This window comes from Ornithodoros turicata, chromosome 3 (genome assembly GCF_037126465.1).
Source record: "Ornithodoros turicata isolate Travis chromosome 3, ASM3712646v1, whole genome shotgun sequence".
In the NCBI taxonomy this organism is placed as follows: domain Eukaryota; kingdom Metazoa; phylum Arthropoda; class Arachnida; order Ixodida; family Argasidae; genus Ornithodoros; species Ornithodoros turicata.
This window is the reverse complement of record NC_088203.1, coordinates 50,990,872-51,012,912: the sequence shown is the minus strand read 5'-3', so window position 1 is coordinate 51,012,912 and position 22,041 is coordinate 50,990,872. Positions and strand designations below refer to the sequence as shown.

The window sequence follows — 22,041 nt, the reverse complement described above, 5'->3', positions numbered from 1 at the left end:
CGTCACGCCCCGTACGGATGACCACGACTTTCCTACACTCGCACCCCTGTCTTCACAAGGCGAACGGAGGTTACAGAACGCCACCGCGACGAAGCCCATCAGCACCAGCCACCCGACACACCCAGGTCCCTCACGGCACATTACACGCACTTACGCTGGTGTAACAGACCCATCAGCCATGAACGACGGTTAGCACCACCAACCACCGAAGCTGTCCCCTCTCTGACACTCTTCTCTGCTGTACTCACGGCAGTCAAGGCAATTGTCTCTGCCTTTCCTGGCGCGTCGCAACTGCCCGAGGTTCAAGTGCTTTTGGTATTAGAGGCTTTATCGTTCTCTCCGCATGATGGAACTGTTTAGAAAGGCCATCGCGATGCAGTGGAGTTTTCGCAGCCTAAGTAACAAGCTCCCAGATTTTAAATATCATCTTGACCAGTACAAGTTTCCTTTCATAGCTGTATGCGAACATGGCATGGATGCAGCACATCGCGTTACTGGTTTTACAATCTATCGATCTCATCAATCCTCTGAGAATAGAACAGCGTTGCACATTCGTAATGACCTCGTTGCTGCTCCCATAGGGTCGGATTGTCATCGATCTTATGATTATGTCTCCTGTAAGATCCGCCTTGGGCACATACTGTTAACCGTTGTCAGTATCTATCTACGTCCCGCGGTACAGGTTCCGTGGACTGACCTCCATCGCTTATTCAGTTCACTGGAATCCCCAGAACGGACGGACGGGTGAGGAGATTGTTAGAAGCAATAGAGACTGCTCATATGTGCCTCCTAAACAACCATCAGCCAACTTATATGCGATCACCAACGTCACTCGATGTCCTGGATCTTTCCTGGTGCTCAGCAGACATAATTCGCTAGATGTCGTGCACTACCGATGTCGACACTCGAGGTAGTGACCACTTTCCCATCTATATTTCGCACGAAACACTGCCTCTGTCACCCACTACTGGACTGATCCCTTTCACGAACTGGGCGCTCTTTCGTGCTGGCCTCCGAGCAGAGGCCGAGTGAGGCCCTCTCGCAAAGCATTCGTTCCGCCATGCAGGACGCAGTAGTCATGTCTAAACGGGTCAAAGGACACGTCGGACATTCTCCAGCAATTAACTACCTCAGAGCATTACGTCGCCAAGCCGAGAGAACGGCTCGCCGAACTGGGCAACTTCCTGACATTGTGACGTACCGCCGGATGAAAGCTGAAGTAACACGATAACTTTAGAAAGCGGACCAGAAGCGTTGGCGTAAGTTTTGTCAATACCTTTCACCATTTGACCCCGCGACAAAGATATGGAGGACAATTCGAGCTCTGAAGGATGCGCCCCCACAAAAGAATCCTCTCGCCGCATTGGCTATCGTTAAGGCTGTAGACGAAACGACGCTAGCAACAGATTTCTCTGATCTGTGTGCTCCACGGGTCTTTTGGAGTCTATGTCGACTTTTCAGCTGGCTTCACGATTTCCTTACGGACCGAACTGTCGCATTCCGCACATCCCACGGCCAGAGCCCCAATCACCCTGTTCATCAAGGCGTACCCCAAGGAAGCATTTTCAGTCCTACACTTATTAATGTGGTAATGGCAGGACTAAAATCGATAGTTCCACGCGAGGTAGCATTCTCCCTGTATTGCGATGACGTTGCGCTTTGGACAGTAGGCAAGTCACGACGAGCCCTTCAGCGCCGTTTACAACAAGCCTTAAACAACGTTCATCTCTACCTTACACGACTTGGAATGGACCTTTCGCCCGAAAAGTGCGTCGACCTCCCTTCCACCCACAAGGCTATGAGTAATTTCCCTCTTTGGGTTTGTGCACGGAACCTCGAGCCTGTGCGTTCCCATCGCTTCCTTGGTGCGGTCCTGGACTCCACCTGCGCTGGGCTCGCCACATCAAGCACCTTGAAAGCAAAGTGCATCGATGGCTTCCTGCCGTTTAACATCTTTCTGGCTTTGGCTGGGGCTGTGATCAACGCTCTCTCTTATCCGTTCACGCGGCTTTGAGGGCGACTGTGTTTTACAGCCTTCCACACTTGCATAGGGTTTCTACAACATTGTTAAATACCCTTCGGACCCTGTTAGCCCGAAGCCTTCGTCGCTGCCTTGGCGTTCCAAGAATGGCTGAAACACGGCAAGTCCTAGCCGAAGCTGGAGAACTAACGGTGCAGGTCCTCCGTGAGCGGAAACGGCTCGACACTTCCTACGTTTGCGTGCGCACGTTCCCCGTCACCCACTCCTCAGGAAAATTCAATACCGTCCTGAAAGTGATTGCCACCGCGTGGCGCAGAGGACACGCCACGCTCTCACCGGCTTCACACCTAGGACTGTCACACCGCCGAACGCCCCCTGGTCTATGCCTGTGCCACCCACCTTAGCACGTCTTCCTGACCTCCAGGTCCGCAGAGCTCAGGTTCCCCCTCAAGTCCTTCGAGCAACATTTTTATGCTCTCGTAGACGCTTACACCGATGGCGCATCTCGAAATGGCAAGTCCGCGTCAGCATTCGTCATCCCCGACGAAGGCGTAGTTCAAGGACGTAGCCATTGTACATCACCCACAGCTGCGGAACTCTACGCCATACTTTTCTTTTTGCAGCACATCGTTCCTTTCCCTCCTCGGAATTGGGTGGTCTTTGCAGCGCTCTCGCCTCGGACAGGCCCCCACAGCTACCCCTCTTCGCGGCTCGAAAAAAATGTTTGCACGTCATAAACACGTGGTATTACTCCGTCAGGCATCATAGTTGATACCCATTGGCCGGAGGACATTGCGCGCTCCGCTATTGGTTGACAAAGTTTCAAAGAGCATTCTTTCGCGGGCTGCCTGTCTGGCGGGCAGTTACGAGAAGAGAAGGGAGAGAAGTGGCAGCCGTGTGTCGCGTCTTGACGATGTCAGTTGACACCACGGTATGATGGCATTGTTCAAAGAAAAGTCCCACATTTGTTCGTGTGTCAAAGTGGCTCAGCGCGTGTTGTGATGTTTCCCGACACAACTATCCTGCGTACGAACAGTCTCTCGAGTTCAGAACTGGAATGCAGTAGTGAGCTGACGCCTCAGGAACACTTGTGAGCGCCGTCGCATTTTCAAATGCAGTCACAGCGGAGACAGGATTCGGTGTCCGTGCGACAAGCACTGCCCGCTTCGTTGAAACCTTCGCACTGCAACCAACTAAAGGTGAAAGGCTCACCGTGAAATCGCATGCACTCGTGTGAGCGTCGCTCACTTCTGGGAGTAGAGTGTGTGTGTGTGTTTTTCGATTTCGAACTTGGTCAACGAACGCAACGATTTGGACTCTGTAGGCACGGTGAATATTTGTGTCAGACTATTGAATCAGTACGATGTTTCAAATAAATGTGTATTTTGTCAAAAATTTGTTTAGTTGTTCTGGAATACGGAATAACAAGCGTCGGGCATGAAAACCAGTAAAAGTTAAAGCCGATGGTAGCCAGTACCGGGCCGAAAGGCGAGCCAAACTGAGATACTCCTGATTGGTCGAAAGGTAGGCATCATAGTTCATTTTCATTGGTTGCATGTCCAGTGTTGCCTGAATTATCTCAAACTATGGGCTCTATGGGGAGCTGTGGAGCCTGACACGGACGCGTATTGCACTGCTAAGAGGCGATCAGCGGTCCATACTTCGAAGCCTTGTGACTCCTCTCGCTACCCGGCAACGGACCGCTGACATACTACCCACCGCCATGATGAGCAGAGTTGACCGAGCGCTCGCTTTCCGCATGCCAGCACATATCTCTCGTCAAGACGCCGCATTAGTTCATCGAATGCGCCTCGACGTGGCCTTCACAGCACAGTGGCGCTACCGCTTGAGACAAGTTAACTCTCCCCACTGCAACTGCGGTGCTGTTGAAGATCTCGAGCACATTCTTCTCCATTGCCCACACTACCGCCCTTCCCGCTCCGTACTCTCCGCCTCCCTCAACGAGCTAGACTCCCGTCCCCTCTCCCTCACAAAATTGCTTGGCCCCTGGCCGCATCAAGCTCACCAACGCTCTGCCCTCAAGGCTTTCTTCGCCTTTTTGGACGCCACAGGACTTCGATCCTCATTGTAACGAGATCCATTACTTCATTCCCCGCTTCACCTCCGGCAATGGGGTAGAGTATCGCCCCCGGCGATGAAACTCCCCACCCATCTTCCTGAAGTAAAGTTGCTGTTGCTTTTTTTTTTACTACATCGTCTCTCTCTCTTTGTCTATCTTGCTTCTATTTTCCTTTCTCTTAGCCCCCACGTTTTTCGTGCCACTGGTAGTGTTAGAAGCAGCGTGTACTTGTGGTGTGAATAGAAGGTGAATAAAAGTTTTAAGTTTAAAGAATACTTTAGCGGTCAAAACATTTGAATTTTACAGTGCAGCGCCAAAACATCACCTAAGCATGTAAAACGTACCTATGCGACGTTAGAATCATTGAAATTCCTGAAGCAGCCCTGACACTCTTCACTACGGTGAAAATTTTCCTTCGAGCGACAACGTCCACTCCGGCACTTGGCTCGTCCAGGAACACCAGTTCGGGCAGTCCAATCATGGCGACTGCGATGCTCAGCTTTCTTTTATTCCCTCCACTGAAATGGTCGAAGACCATGAATAACATGAACAGTCATGGCGCTGTCATGCACCAGAAATACAGGTGTTCGTACACTGCGCATGTCTAAGATCCAAGTCCTGTTTTGGATTTCGCGAGCGCATGCGTCTCTTTGGGGACAGACGTTGGGACCAGTAGTAGGGGCCATTGATAACTTGAGAGTAATATAAGAAGCTCAATCAATTAGGGAAAATTCCAAGTCAAAATTTTTTGCCGATTTCTTGCAGTTCTCAGGCGTTTTGAGACGTCTCTGGACGAATAATACTGCATCTCCGAATTCAATAATGGGGCACATGGTTAAGCTTCTCATGTTACTCCCAAGACCTTGTTCGCAACGATATAGAAGTCAGACACGGTGTACACACTTGAAATGACACATAAACAGGAATACACTTCCTAAACTCATCTAATGATTGAAGTCATTATAATTCACTAAAGACTCAGTAGCGGCACATCTGCCTTCAGCATTGTGGGTTGCAGCAGGTGAGTCCGCTGGATGCAGAGCGGTACTCCAGGGGGAGAAAATGCAGAAACCACTTCGCCGGTTCTCTAGGATATGCGAAGCATCGTGCATAAAGACTAAGGGCGTCACGTACAAGAAGTGGTCATATTTTGTTACGATGCCAGATAGACACAAACAGTGCATCAAGATAAAGTTTTATAAGCGGTTTACGACGCAATCATTGACGTCAGGGCCACAAATATGCTAGCAACGGGAAAACATGGGTTCGAAAGAGTGACGGCTAAAACAAGCAATGCACTTTTTATCAGCCATGAGGCTCGAACGTCATTCCTAATATCGTTAAATTCGGCGTACAAAAAAAGGGCATTAGTGGACGAGTTACGGATCCGAAATGCCACCCAGGTGCCCATCAATATCCCGGCTACCAATACTGAAAGTATCTCCAGGGCGTTTTTTTCTTTTTTTCTTTTCTTTTTTTTTTTTGTTTACCGCGCGTGACGAATTTTCAAAGTTGCCATAGTGCGAGAAAAATGAAAAGCATTGCTTTCGTGACATGCAGTGGCGTCACAAGTGGTCTTTTAGAGTATCTTTGTAACTGCCGAAAGCATGAAAGCACCAAACACAAACTTTCACTTCTAGCAGGCAACATTTTCAGATAACTAGTCTTGTAGGATTGCGTGCGGCAAGGCAACGGTTTCCGCCAAGAGAATCCGTTTATGGTCCCATGCATAAGCGACTTAGGCATTTTACTTGAAGGTTGCGAGCGGTCAGCTGTGTCCTTCTGGTAAGTGGACCCTTATGAACACCGTAATAATAATGCTGATGCGGCCGTGATGATAAACTTAAGCAGGGTATCGAACCGCAAAAAAATATGGGTTCGCGTTGATTTGATTTCGTGCCGGTTCAGTTCCGGTTCGGCCACAACCAAAAATCGAACCGGTTCGCAAATCGGTGCGCAGCCCTGAACCGGTTCGCGAACCGATTCAACGCTTCCATGTTATATCTTCCGTAAAGCTTCTTTTATCAGGAAATGCGTGGCTAATAGCTTACTGCTGTTGACTGCATTGACGTTTTTAGCGGTCAGGTACGCGTTTTAGCGAGAGAAAGGAGAAATGGATGAATACTTATTGCAAATTGAGTCCACGTTGATGAAGCCGTGTAGTCCTGCTACTTTCTGTTCCCAAACTCTCTTTTTTCACAGTGCCAGCAAGATACACTTAAAGGAAGCCTAATAAGATGGACGACTCTCCCTGGTCGAAATTCCCACAGAGGTTACCTGTAGGACTTAGTGGGTATTTGTAGGCATATGTGGGTCCTACAGGAATGCCTATGGGACCTACAGAGTCCCACAAGCCATCCCACAAAGCCCTATAGGTATTCTTTGTGGGTGCCTATGGGTATGAGTAGGACATATCGTGACCCACAAAACCCGCAACATTCCCATAACCCATCCTAGGTTTTGCGACACCTGTTCTTCGTGTTCAACCGATTATTGCCATATGTCTTATGCTTTCGTCTCTGCATCTGGGCCTTATAATTCATCCTTCTTAACCCCACAGTGCTTTCCAGTCAGAAGCTGCCTCTCGTTTTGGTACATTATTAATGGTACTTGTGAAAAGTTCATCGAGGTCTGTTTTGTTGTGTTGCAATACAAACAGTCTACTGACCCAAGGATATCCTAAAAATACTATTTACTTGGACAAATATTCTTAATACATACGCATATCACATCAAATTCCCTCCAAGAATAAGGAACACAATGTGTACAATGCTGCACAAAAGTAGTTACAACTGTACTCAACTTTTTCAGGTAAGGCCAGTTATCCCTTACACCACTTACGCAGCCATTTCATGGTTGCTTCACCTTGAAACCCCTGACATACAAAATAGGTAACAGCACCACTGTACATACACGCTATTGCAGTATTCACTGTGGATGATTAACACTTTCACTTTCTTTAGAACAGGAACACACAATTTCCATATAATTTTAAATGTTGGTGGTTACATGTTTGACCACTGTATAGTCTCCCATTCAAATAGAATACTGAAGTACAACAGTATGCAACCGCAACCTGTCTCCTCTTCCCTCAAACCCACACGGCTTGGTGAATGACACCAGCAATTAACACCAACACGCCAGACTGAGCAGTGTACAACACACCATAGATTGAGAAGTTACCCATCAAAAATAACTCGTTACGAGTTAAGCTAGCTAAGTTAATAACGAAGTTCTTCAGCCTGAAATGTAACTCAGAGTTACGGAGTTACTTAAAAAAAGAACGAGTTACTTCGGACACAAAATAGCACTGCAGTGCGCGTGAGCAGTTGAGTTAGACCTGAGTTGCCTTCGGAGGAGTGCAACACGCTTAGGTAGTTTTCATTTATGTCCAACCATTTGAATGCTTTGCATATTATTCCTTGTTGGCGCACAACGATTCAGCTTCATTTCAATGGGAGCGGTTCTTACTTCCTCAATAAAATACTGTCATTGATTGGATATCACGTTTAATGGCAAAAAATGCCATGAAAGAACCGGAAAGAAAGCAAGAAAATAAGTGGACTTGAATGAAAAGAGAATCAAAAGTAACTTGGAACTTAGCTGAAATTATTTTGTCAAAGTTACCTGAAAAAAGAAATGAGTTCCTCTGAAAGTTACCACGGCACAAAACTACAGAGTTAAGTTACAAGTTACCAAAAAAGGACCTTAGTTACAGTAACGAGTTACTTGTAATGAGTCACCTCGAACTCTGTAACAAACCGCAGGATAAATGCAACCCACAAAGGAAGATGTGAATAGACAAACAGGTGTTGCTAGTTAATTTCTTTGAGATTTGGGACAATGCAGACATGGCTAACACCATCCACGACAACAACAATGGCCTTGCGAGATATTGCCCCTTTACCATATGTTTGCTTCCCGAAAACACACCTTCAAACACTTCCAGCTCTTTGACAAGCAGTACCACATTTTTCTCTTGCTGAGGAATAAGGTATGAAAAGAAGGCCTGTATCAGGCCATACCGTCCATTTGTGAACAATGCTACACAGTCATTGGTCTTGTTTGCTCGCGTGTATGCGACACTGTGGAAAATTGTCCCATTGCATACCATCCTCAAGAACACTGACAGAAGTGGCTGAATAACTCCAATGTTAGAACGGATGCAGTTCTTTTCAGGTAGCCTAAATGTGGGAGCTCGTCCCCTTCCTAGTAGTGACACTCGTGCAACGTGCTCAGCAAATGCAGCTCTCTTATCATTTTTCAAATCAAATGCATATCGTTTCACAGCTGATGAGCCAGACACTTGGACATATGTGCACATAGGCTGATTCAACATGGCCTTGTGCAGCACCTGCTCTGGTACACTACAGTTCCCTTTCACTGATTTGACCAACACCCCATTGTAAGATTCAAAAACAAATGTCGAATGTGCCCACAGGGGTCCCCAGCTTGCAACAGACTTGGCAACATGCAACACGATATGAATGTTGTATACCATGTTGTAGTCATCATAAAGCATATTGTATTTTACTAGAAACTCAGTTTTTCCAAATGCTGGACTGGGCAGTGGATGAAAATCCTCGTTGAAGTGACCACTTCCTAGTTACCTTAAAATTACACCTGTCTTCAAATACCCTTGCAACACGTCCACCTCGTTGGAAATTATCAGAGGCAGATTGGGGCATGTTTCAGAGAGAAGCCGATCTTTCACTGTCTTCTACCCAAGGTATGGGTGTTGAACAAATGAGCAACAAAATTACAGACACGATCATTAGGGCAGCCACTAATTCTATTCCGCAAACATCCGGACGTCTCCCCAAGTGCCCAAAGCCTTGGTGGACGAATGATTGCGAGGCAGCTCGTAAAGAACAAAACCGTGCATGGGGTACCTTTCGAAGATACCCTACAACAACAAATTTAATTCTATTTAAAAAAGCCAGGGCTAAAGCAAGGCGGATACGAAGAGAAGCTAAACGTGAATCGTGGAGAAATTTTGTGTCATCACTAAGTACGAAGACTCCCTCAAAAACAGTATGGGACAGACTCAGGAAAATTAAGGGTGAATATGCCAGCTTTACTGTCCCATTGTTACAAGTAAATGGCACAACGTGTCAGAATATGAATGAACAGGCCAGTGCTCTTGGTGAGCATTTTCAGTGAGTTTCGAGCTCCTTGCATTATAGTAGCGACTTCTTAAAAATAAAAAGAAGGAGAAACATAATTTTCCTAGTGGAGCTTACGAGAAGTATTCCTACAATAAGCCTTTTACAATGATAGAATTGTTAGTGGCAATGTCATCATCAAAAATCACAGCGCCTGCACCAGATCGAATAACCTACTCCATGCTACAGCATTTGTCAAACACTTCTCTGGAAAGTCTTCTTGATTTCTTGAATACTATATGGCAAAGAGGACATATCCCTTCTCGCTGGAAGGTTGTAACCGTTATCCCGCTTTTAAAACCAGGAAAAGATGCGTCAGATCCATCAAGCTATAGGCCTGTAGCACTCACAAGTTGTCTTGGGAAGACTTTTGAGCGAATGGTAAATAACGGTCTCATACACTATCTTGAGGAAAATGAGTGCATTGACCAATATCAGTGCGGATTTCGGACGGGGTGTTCCACTACGGATCAGCGTGTTCGTTTAGAAACTTTTATACGTGATGCCTTTGTACGAAAACAACATTGTGTGTCTGCCTTTTTCGACCTTGAAAAGGCCTATGATACCGCATGGCGATATGGAATCTTGTTTGATTTGCATTCATGTGGAATACGTGGTCGTCTGTTCCACTGCATCGCCGACTTCCTACAAGGAAGATCGTTCAGGGTCCAACTCGGCACACACTTTCGCGTCCATTTGTACAGGAGAATGGTGTTCCTCAAGGATCTGTTTCGAGCGTTACTCTATTTATTCTGAAAATGAACTCTATCGCTAAGGTTATACCCGCCTCAGTCAAGTACTCGCTGTATGTTGATGATGTACAAATATCATATTCTTCCTGCAACCTAGCCATGTGCGAAAGACAGCTGCAGCTCACAATTAACAGGCTAACTAAATGGTCCAGTGAAAATGGCTTTAAATTCTCCCCACACAAGACCATATGTGTGCCATTTTCAAGAGTTAGAGGAATGTCTCCCGAGCCATCACTTAAAATGAACGGCAGTGATCTTGTTATAGGGACAGAATGTAAATTTCTAGTCTAGTCTTTGACAAAAAGCTTACTTTTCTTCCCCACATCAAAATCTTGAAGGCTATATGCGTGAAGTCATTGAACCTTTTAAAAGTCCTGTATCACAGGTCCTGGGGGGCAGACAGAGAAACATTGTACAGGGTCTACATGTCTACAGTTCGGTCCAGGCTGGACTACGGATGTGCAGTTTATGGATCGGCACGCCAGTCTGTCCTAAAGTGCTTAGATCCCATACATCATCAGGGCTCGCGACTGGTCCTCGGAGCATTCCGAACGTCACCCGTTCAAAGCCTATACGTCGAATGCAATGAGTGGTCTCTAGGAAGTCGACGAGCTTATCTTAGTGGCATGTACGCACTAACGATTCGTACTTATCCACAACATGCGGCGCTCCCATGCGCTACAAGGACGCCTTTTGAACAACTGTTCTTAAACAGGTCTTCAGTCGTCCCTCCTTTTACCATGCGAGTTTTACGAGAAGTTGAATTTTATGATTTTACCCACTACAACACCCAGCTTTTCCAATTTGGTGGGAGCCTGCCTCCATGGCAACCACCACCACAATCCAACTCGTCACTGACCAAGTACAGGAAAAGCGATACTTCCACGACTGTGCTGCAGCAGGAGTTCGAGAGTTTAAGGGAAAGCTTTGGAAAGCACGTGGCGTTTTACACGGACGGATCGAAGACTAATGCTGGTGTATCTTGTGCCATGGTAACTGGGACAGTCACAGTAACTCATCGCTTACACAAAATCATGTCGATATTCAGTGCAGAGGTTTATGCGATCATCATAACACTCAAATATATTTTACAACATTGCATTGCGTCATCAGTCATCTATACAGATTCCCTCAGCTCTTTACAGGCAATACGTTCAGTGAAAAAAAAAAAAAAATCTTGTGCAGCGAGCACAATGTCTAGCTAATACAATAGCTAACAGGGGCTATCGTTTAACCCTTTGCTGGGTGCCAAGCTACGTGGGCATACAGGGTAATGAAAATGCGGATCGTGCAGCTCCAGCTGCACTTTCAGCTGACATAACAGTCTTTGATGTCCCTTTTCAAGACCTCAGGTTATCTTTGATGAATGCTATCAACATGAAATGGCAGCAATTTTGGAGCACACAAGAGCAGAATAAGCTGCACTTGGTGAAGCCTCGAATAGGAAATCGCTCACAAAGTCTTGAAAACAGGTTACACGATGTCTTAAGGTGCAGGTTAAGGGTTGGACACACATACATGACTCACGGGTTTTTGCTACGTGGAGAGGACCCACTTGAGTGCGTGAGCTGTAGAGAGCCCCTTTCTGTCCAACACATTCTAATTACATGCCCATTACATGAAAGTTATCGTCAGCATCATTTCACTAAATTTTATTGTTACTCTTTACCTCTTCATCCAGCTCGTTTGCTGGGTGATGAGGCTATTGTTCCTTTTACTGGAGTACATAATTTTTTAAAGAACATTGGATATCTTAACAAGCTGTGAATTTACAGTGAGCTCTTTTCTTAACCCTTTCATGTTTTTTTAAGCCACCACTAGCCAAGTTATTTTAATATGAGCATTTCAATTTTTAACTAGGTTCATAACATTACCTTGTTGTTTGGCGCATTATAGCCCTAGTAGCTTTTGCGCCAAGAAAACCCAAATCATCATCATCATAACTCTGTTATGATATATGTTTATCGTTCGCGTGCTGCTAGCCGTGAAAGTGCTTATCTAAATGCGTAACGTTCGTCAAGCAACAGTGGAATTCGATCACTTTTACAGCTCGACTAAGCCGCTAACCACATTATAGACAATAGCTTGAATTAAAAACACAGTAGTTGACAGGAAGGAATGTCAGAAACGTTATTAGTTATACCTTGACTCTGCAGATAAACGGGTTATTTGCAAAGAAGCACCCCCTCACCGTTACAAATATATCGCCGCTCAATACACATCGCGAATGTGCCCCAACAACTTGTATTTCAGTATATGCTCTGGCCATTTTGTCAACAGAGGCTATTGTGAAGGCTCTGGTCTCCCTTCAAATCCGCGTACGCGGTGGAGGGGACCTGAGTGGACCGTGTGTCGGAGTGTGGCCGAATGCTGGCGTAGCACGCTACAGTTACTGGATTTTTTTTTCCTGTTGCTGATGTTCGAGGCGTTTATTTCAACAAAGACGCACATGATGACAAACATGTGATAATTATCTTATGTAATATGTTTGGTAATAAATATGTAATTTCCGTTTATATCAGCGTGGCGTGGTCATCTCAGATGTGTATTAAACTAAAAGTAAGTAAGCGCAAGTTGATATTAACTTTTAAGTCAGAAGTATTTGTGACGCCCAATCTGTGTCCAGATATCCACTAAAATACCCTGCGGGGACCTATCTGGGATGACAAAGGAGGGTTAAAATGCATATCTCACGTACGTCTTGTAGATGTAAGTTGGATCCTCACGAACCTCCAGCAGACATCCAAATATCCAGAATTAGATATCGGGTAGATCTGGCCTGGATGTAAATGGTTTACTGGGATGTGGCACATGCATGGTATCCCTTTGCATTTTCACGGCATGAGCCTCACATATTTGTCATACATATTTGTCCGCATAATCAGCACCCAAGAAATCAATAAACTATTGTGTCATTCCCCATAGACCTTTTTTTTCTGTCTAGAGGTATTGTGAACAGTTTCTCAAGCTCACTGTAAAAGGGAAATTCTTTATCTGTGGAGTTTGTGTGGTGAACTAGTAGCATGGTGGAGGTTTTCACGAAGAGATGCCCTCATATTTTCTGCCATTCTTAGAGTCAGGGTGACAAGTTGAATCTAGATGCTGCCAGTGCTCTGAGGCACAAGATCACGTGTAGGAAACCTCATGCTCTTTCTTCCTTGCAGGTAACATTTCCAGCAGTGTATCTTACGCTACAGCCTGATGTGTCGGCGAACATGCAGCTTCAAAAGGACACACATTTTGTAAAAAATCTCGCCCTAGCACTCTGGGGTTCTGACGTTCCCTGCATCCAGGAGCGTCACAGGCTCCATCAGCAACAACCAACGTGGAGGCACCTTCACTCCACGACCTCGTCTGACACCTAAGAAGGTGGAATTTATCAAAGGTACATTGATGCATATTCATAACACTGTTTCTATTTGTTTGTGTTGTTATAAACCCTGAAGATTATATTTGTGAATGCTGTATTTTTTTCAATTCAATTTATTTGGTTTCACCAATCAGATGTGGAGGCACCGACAAGGAGCTGTAAAATACACCTTGACGCTTTGCCTTGCTTTGCTATGCCTGTCGTATGTTCTCGCCGGTCCCAGCTCACAAGCCTTCAAGGCTTAGCTGGGTCCACTTTCTTGTGCTATTTGTCTGATTTGCAATACGACTAAATTGAGTTATTATTATTACTGTTACACTATGTCCGCACTGAAACCGGTACTTGTATTCTAGCATCACTGAAGCGAAAGCTGGAGACTAAGGGCGAAGCACCAGCGAAGATAGCAACCAGCATCGAAAAAGTAAAGCGCCTGCTGGCAGAAAAGATAAATGATCTGCGCAGACCCCAAAGAATGCAAAGTGTCACCCAAAGGAGAATATATAATAAATTGACTTTCTTTGTTATGTGCTGTCTTTTCTCTGCATAGTCAGGACCTACATAAACACACAGATTAATCAGTGTTGCATGATGCTGAAAAGTGCCAAGTATACATTCAAAGGTTGGCTTCAGATGTATGTATAGGAATGTAGGGACTGTTTGAGTAATGTGTGTAGAGGGCTGAGACAAGGGTGTGTGCCTCAAGCATCCTTGTAGGAACCCATGGGTCTTACATGTCCAGCAGGTCCTGCAGGAATATGTAGGGCCTATAGGTCCTGTAGGAACATGTGGGGCATATAGTTCCTGTAGGACATGTGGGCCCTATAGCTCCTGTAGGGTTTCATAATCCTACAGGTACCTATAGCACCAGGGACAGCGTTACATACACGACAATACCTGCCGGCACTCTGTATTCGCAGCGTGAATCGATCTGAAACAGTACCGAAGCATGTCGAACATAAGCCAGCCGGCCTTTCTCTGACAGAGCTCACAGCAGTGTACTAGTTATTCCACGATGGTGGTGAAAGGGCTCGCCGTTGTCGGCCTCATAGATGTGGGCATCGTTACGACTGACGGTGAATGTGGGTTCTGGGCCGACTTCTAAAGGAACCGTGCCGACATATGTCTGAAAGCGTCTGAGGAAAGCCCAGGAATAACTCCAGAAAGCACAGATGGCACCAGCATTCGAACCCGGCTACCTCCCAGTCTCGACGTGACATGGCCAGCACGCTAACCACTGAGCCACGGGAGCTGGTACAGTTAATCCTAGTCTAGTTAACCCACAACACAAAGTCACACAACTGCACTACCAATAAGCAGAATTGCATTTACTTTTCAAACCACGACCAATCAAACAGGCACCGTTCTGCGTAACGCTCATTCTCCGCTTCTCATATTTCTGACTTGTTTAATTTTTCCTTTTGACTTGTAAGGGGAAATGTTGGGAGCTTAATCGCATATTCCTGCTGCAGAGCTACAAAACTGGCCTACTCCATTCCTGTTTCTATCGTCCGCGTGGCGCCTCGTCTCTGAAGAGTAGACGCCGTAAAACGTGCGTGGGGCGCAAGCCGCGGCGCTCACAAGGACAACTGCGCTTCAACGTGTTAAAGACGCTGAAAGTATACTTACTATACAATTTCCGAAATCGATGGACGCATGACGATGATTCCAATGTGGGGATTCGGGGATTCGAGGAACTCTTATGCTGACTTCTTTTATGTCCGAACTCTTTCGTTGCCAACCGGTTCCCGCTATTATTTTTAACGGTTCTTCTCCGGTTCGGGTTCAACAGTGTCATGACAATTTCGGTTCGGGTTTGGTTCGACACCCTGCACGTAAGGTGTGTCAACCTAGTTTTGGGGCGTCATGTTGCACGTGTCGCAGGGCAGGACTCCGGATAATTTCAGCCGCCTGTTGTTCTTTTGACGTGCGTCGGAAATCTCCGACACACGCAGATGGAAGCAATGTTTACCTCCCCCATATCTACCATTCTCGACCGGGTTCGAACCCTGTATCTTCAGCTCAACAAGCCGGCACATTATCGTTACAACGTCGCCTATTTGTTTTGTTTGGAACAAAAGATAAGACAGAAGATTGGGCGAACCTGCACTGATGTATTTGGGGGACCACACATGCGCGACTACATCACACGAAAGTGTATATTGTATGATTTGGGGAAGTGCTTTCCCCGATATGTGGCTACCTTGCTCTAGTTTTGAGCGTGGTGCCTATGGCAAGCTCGTCCTACGAGACGGCTGATCTCGCATCAGGTATTGTGGTTCCCTGCATTTGCACGTTTGAACAGGAAAAGTGCACAGCAACGCCTGGCGCGTTCGTTGATTTTTCTATCCTGCAACTTCAATCAATCAATCAATCAAAAGCTTTATTTCACTGAACTTCAGGAGCAGTTCCTGATATCATGAAGATCTCGGCGAGACCAGAAAGATATCACCAGAATTTGTGGGTACCACTACCCACAAACGGAAAACGCAAATACCTGCAATACGTGCGCAAATACCCTCTCATCTTAGCTTTGAGGAACCGTGTTTAGCCATTTTCTGTCCATAACAAAGTACAGGGCACGGGGATGATTTCCATGAATTTATCTCGAAGGGTGCCATCACTGGGTCTCGTCCCTGGCGACCGTGTTTGCCCAACCTACCACAAAGGGTGCCTCAGGTTTAAGGAGGAGGGTACAGCCGTGCAGACTGCAGCATAAGCCTCTTCGACATCGGAGAGTGGTAATGAGCCGCTGTCGCTGTTGGATGGCTCACTGCAGGTACGGCATAAAAGACCAGTGAGAAGAATGAGGCCGATGGCCCGGCAAAAACTGTACGCAAGAAAATTGCTGATGAGGTTGCAAACGCGTGGAGAGTCTACTGTGGCCGAAGGGCTTGGGCTGGAAGTACCAATTGCAAGAGACACAGATAACAAAAGAGACCTGGCAAATGATTACGAGAAGTTCCTGCATCAACTCAAGAAAAAATATGAAGATGACGTTTCTGTTGGTAAAAGGACTACATTATTTACACTGGCACCTGCCTCGTGGTCAAAAACAGCGAATCATGGACTTTTTTGAAGCTCCAGAAAGAATGGTTCGCAAAGCCAGGAAATTAAAGGCCACAAAAGGAGATCTGAAACCAAATATGAGTACTACTCAAACGACCCAATGTTGTAGGTCCAGAAAGGGGCGTGATAAGGGCATAAGTATTGTATAACATCCGCAGTATGACCCAGGAAATGGAGGGGTCATGATGTCGTGAGGTCCTCTACTTTGCAACTCAGTTGTTTGAAGCAGATTAAAGCTTGATGATGCTATTCTTCCGACAGTTTCAAAAAACACTCGAAAATGCCAATTGTGACGCAGCTGCGTGTCGTGAAAGTATTGCTCCGCGCGGTTTCATGTTTCTCGTGCTATGGCGATTTTAAAAATTGATCAAAAAAAAAAAACGCCCTCGCAATACTCTTAGTATTGGCACTCGGGGCATTGATGAATACCTGGGTGGTAAATTCAAATCCGTAATTCGTCCACCAATGCCGGTTTTTGCACGCCGAATTTGGCAATATTCGCTCTAACGGCCAGTTTCACAATTTTTTTCGAAAATAAACCATTTGTCACATTACCTCAACTATTTTTATGTGCAATGTACTGGTACTTTACAATCGGATCAAATATACTCGGCTGATTTTATCCAACCGTTGTTAAAGGAACAAATTCTGAACATGGCACAATGTGCACTGACTTTGATTGTCCTGTATGTTTTAATGCGCTGATCGCTTGAGGTATGGAAGCTGTCAGAGATGACAATACCGTTCCTCAAAGCGATCTAATTCGAATTTTTCTATTTATTTACAGCCATATTCCCTCCACAGGCGCCAAAGCGCGCCCTGGCTTTTCACCCGGGGCCGACATTCGATCCCGCCCTACGGGCGTTCTACACTGCTTTGGGTAAAAAATATTTTTTTGTAGTGCACGTTTACGCAAGACCCAACATCATATATTTTTTATCGAAAATCGACGTTGGTCGTGCAACACCGCTGGGACGTTTGAGCTGCAATGACCCTGACTGTGACCTTGGCAGCTGCGTTGTCAGAATCCCCATTCCTTGCGACAGAGTTATGATGATGATGATTTGGGTTTTCTTGGCGCAAAAGCTACTAGGGCTATAATGCGCCAAACAACAAGGTAATGTTATGAACCTAGTTAAAAATTGAAATGCTCATATTAAAATAACTTGGCTAGTGGTGGCTTGGGTAAGAAAAGGGCTCTCTGTACATTCACAGTTTGTTAAGATATCCAATGTTCTTTAAAAAATTATGTACTCCAGTAAAAGGAACAATAGCCTCATCACCCAGCAAAAGAGCTGGATGAAGAGCTAAAGAGTAACGATAAAATTCAGTGAAATGACGCTGACGATAACTTTCATGCAACAGGCATGTAATTAGAATGTGTTGGACAGAAAGGGGGCTCTCTGCAGCACACGCACTCAGGTGGGTGTCCTCCCCACGTAGCAAAAACCCGTGAGTCATGTATGTGTGTCCAACCCTTAACCTGCACCTTAAGACAGCGTGTAACCTGTTTTCAAGACTTTGTGAGCGATTTCCTGTTTGAGGCTTCACCAAGTGCAGCTTATTCTGCTCTTGTGTGCTCCAAAATTGCTGCCATTTCATTTTGATAGCGTTCATCAAAAATAAGCTGAGGTCTTGAACAGGGACATCAAAGACTGTTATATCAGCTGAAAGTGCAGCTGCAGCTGCACGATCCGCGTTTTCGTTACCCTCTATGCCCACGTGGCTTGGCACCCACTAAAGGGTTAAACGATAGCCCCTGTTAGTTATTGTATTAGCTAGACGTCGTGCTCGCTGCACAATATTTTTTTTTTGTTTTTTGGACTGAACATATTGCCTGCAAAGAGCTGGGGGAATCTATATAGATGACTGATGACACAACGCAATGTTGTAAAATGTAGTTGAGTGTTATGATGATCGCATAAACCTCTGCATTGAATATCGACATGACTGTGTAAACGGTGAGTTATTGTGACTGTCCGAGTTACCATGGCACAAGATACACCAGCTAGTGATGATGATGATTATGATTAGAGGTTTTATGGCGCAGCGACTACAAAGGTCATATTGCGCCAAACACGGTTATGAACACAAATGAATTAAGTTATCAGAACAAAGTGACTGAAAGTCAACCTAAAAATACACTGATGTAATTAAAAGAAGTGTGTGTAATGTTTTCTTGTGGAAAGTAACTAAAAAGCTATAGGCTCCCAAGCAGGCCTATATCCATAAAAAAGTTCTGGACATTCTCAAAATGAATGATAGGCTCATCGCCCGATAAGAGTGCTGGATGAAGAGGTGCTTGTAGCATACAGTGAAGTAGCGCTGGCGATGAGGTTCATGTTGTGGGTATGTGATGAGAATACGAAGGGTGGAGAGTTGCTCGTTACAATGGGTGCACTGCGGTGCCTCCTCTCCACGAAGTAGGTGGCCGTGCGACAAAAATGTATGCCCAATTCTGAGTCTGTGTCTCAGCACCTCCTGGAGGCGTTGCTGGATTGCATGTACCTTATGCCCTATGTGTGGTTTTGTGAGATGAAGCTTGTTTAGAGTTTGTTCATCCCAGAACTGCTGCCATTTTACATTAATGGCCTTTCTTAATGCACGTCAGAAGTCATGGAAAAGGATGTCGAATGGGCCAATTTCTGATGAAAGAGCGGTTGCTGGCGGCTCGGTCTGCAAGTTCATTTCCTAGCATACCCACGTGACTGGGCACCCAACAAAATGTTAAGTTATAACTTCTAATTATTATCCTATTGGCCAAAAAAAAACGTGCTCTATGAACTAGAAGGTTCTTAGCCCGCTGCAGACTACTCATAGCATGCAGAGAGCTAAGAGAGTCTGTGTAAATTACTCCAGATTTAATACCTGTTTGCAATATAAAATTAAGTGCCAAGATCAGTGCGGTATACTTCAGGAGTAAAAATGGATGCTGCTGGATTTAAACGGTGCGACCGTGTCACTGCTGCAGATACCTGGGCGCAGAAAACGCTGTCAGCAGTCCGTGACCCATCTGTGTATATTTCAGTGTGGTCGCCAGAGGAATGTTTTAATTTGAAGAACTATTGCTGAAGGACTAAGGGCGACGTATCCTTTTACTGTACTTAGTTAAGGAGTAGTTGGACTGTGGCTGTGATTGCAAAGGAGCACTTTCGCCACCCTGTTCTAGGATCGAAGAATCCTGATATAAAAAGTATTGATATATAAAAGTCTTGATATCGCAAAGCTCGCATGCTAAGAGGCCATACCACTGATGGTCTGTGTACAAACAGTCGCTGAAGCCGTGTGTCTTGGACACAAGGCAGAGCTGGATTCTGACAATGCCTTTTGACGTTAAGACCACAAAGAATAGTGAGGTAAGCCCGTCGTCTGTCCAGAGACCACTCACTGGACTCGGCGTACAAACTTTCCACTGGTGAGGTGAGGAAAGCTCGAAGAGCTAACCGCAAGCCCTGATCATGTACTGGGTCAATTAACCTGAGGACTGACGTACGAGCAGAACTGTAAACAACACAACCATAATCCATCTTGGACCGAATTACTGATGCATATATTTTGTGGAGGGTTGTTCTATCTGCTCCCCAAGACCTATGAGCGACAACTTTCATGAGATTTAAAGACTTTATGCATTTTCCTTTTAGTTGTTTGATGTGCGGCAAAAACGTAAGCTTTCTATCAAATACCATTCCCAGAAATTTGTGTTCTTCTCGGACAGCAATGTCCTCACCATTAATGAAAGTGTAGGCTTTGGAAGTAGTCCCTTCTTCCTGGTAAACAGAACGCAGACAGTCTTTTCCGAAGAGAACTTGAATACATTCTGATCTGCCCATTTAACCAATCTGTTTGTTGCTAGTTGTAACTGCCTCTCACAAGTTGCGAAATTTGCAGACGAGTAAGAGATCTGAATGTCATCAACGTACAGCGAATACGATATAGACGGAGGAATTGCAGTGGCTATGCACTCTGAGAAAAAAAGGTTCCGAGCGAAGATTTTGAACCTTTTTCCTCCTCGAAAACTACGATGCACCTTTTCCACGGCAAAAAAGGTGCCTGAGCAGCTTCGATAGCAATTGTAACCTAAAAGGGGTGCTATCACGCCAGTTAAGGAGGTTCTCGAACGAACCCGAGCGAAAAGGGTGCATCTGCATGTTAGAGGGTTCCACAATTTGCGAAGCAACATGGCGGCTCGTCGGTTTCAATGCTAGTGAGGTGCTGATCAGAGGTGGGTATTCATTGGAACTAGACGTCTCTGTAATCTGACAACAAGCAACGTTTTGATTTTAGCCTTCATACACGACGCGAAATGCAAACCGAAACACTTCGAGTGAGAACAATCCCGGATGTGGCCAGAGAGTCGAACCGAACCCGAACCCGAACCTAAAACCGTTATTAACCGTTATTTTTGGCCGAACCGGAACTGAACCGAACCGAAAGGGTCGACGCCGTCTTGGAGCTGAACCGGAACTAAACCGGTAAAAAAATACCGGTTTCCGGTTCAAATAACGGTTCAGCATAATTCCCAACGTGTGCGCATGTGAACGTACATCAGCCCCTTACACGCTAGCCACACTTCATAAAAACGGAACGGCGGTAAGTTCACCTCCTCCCAACTATAATCTTGTGTGGCGTCGTTCTCTCCTGGCTTGTTGAAAGCAGGGGCGTGTTGAAAAAACGCAGTCATTCGGGACGATGGTTGCTCAGGAGGTGAAGTTACTGTCATTCCGTTTAAAGCATTAAGTTTGCCGCGTGCCTAGGGTACTAGAAAATGAAGCACCGGCCACACTCATTCTGGTCAGAACGAAAGGAACATGCCAAGTTGGCTTTCTTTGTGAATTTAAAATAAAAGAAGCAAAAACTACCACACTGACACAGTATCTAAAACTCGCCAGTGGGTCTAAAATGAGTCGAACTCTCTGTTTGCTTTGTTCCACAGACACTTCACGCTAACGCCGAGCACGGCGGCGGTCAGTGCTGACATAATAACGTGCCCTTTACACATAAAGTCCCCGAGCTCACGATCGCACCATTCCAATCCAACTACATACCATGAAGCGTCGTTATTTGATTAGCGTGTATTCGCGATCCTGACTGGTAGCGAATAATTTCAATTACTTAAATGACTTAAGCCAAGGTAGCAGGCTTGGTTGACAGATATTCCAGGTGAGATTCCGCTAACAACCCCGCGACCTGAGCTACGTGCGGGGAAAGTCAACCCAAACCAGTAATTCATGGGCATGCTCTTCTTGTAACCGCTACTAATCTTGTCTTTCATGTCGCACAAACTCTTTCAAAATCCTGAACGACCACTGACGCCTTCTTGCCCACTTCAAACACTGTAATACACACACACGGAAGCTTCTGTTAACCTGCCCCATGCGAAAATCTGGACTGGTCCCAGAATGGCTCCAGTTCAATCTGGACTGGTTCCAGTCGGATGTTTGATGGTCCCGGAATGGTTCCAGTTGAATGTGGATGGTCCCAGCTGGATTCCCATGTGGGGTGGCTAGTTCCACTTTGATGACATCGGTGGTACCACTCTGGGCTCAGATGGTTCCAGAAGTTCCAGCTGGAGCCTCACAGGTACCATTTTGTTCCCAGAATGGTCGCTGAGACTCCAAGTTGGGCAG

The 22,041-nt window shown here is 45.7% G+C and overlaps 1 protein-coding gene across 1 annotated transcript in view; it reads right to left on the bottom strand.

The window, feature by feature from the left end:
* The window catches only part of LOC135387050 (phospholipid-transporting ATPase ABCA3-like), a 55,037-nt gene that overhangs the window by 14,835 nt on the left and 18,161 nt on the right, over positions 1–22,041 (bottom strand). Inside the window, exon 3 of the mRNA XM_064616466.1 lies at positions 4,406–4,579. Within this exon, the coding sequence (XP_064472536.1) occupies positions 4,406–4,579 (174 nt within the window). The remainder of the gene's footprint in view (positions 1–4,405; positions 4,580–22,041) is intronic.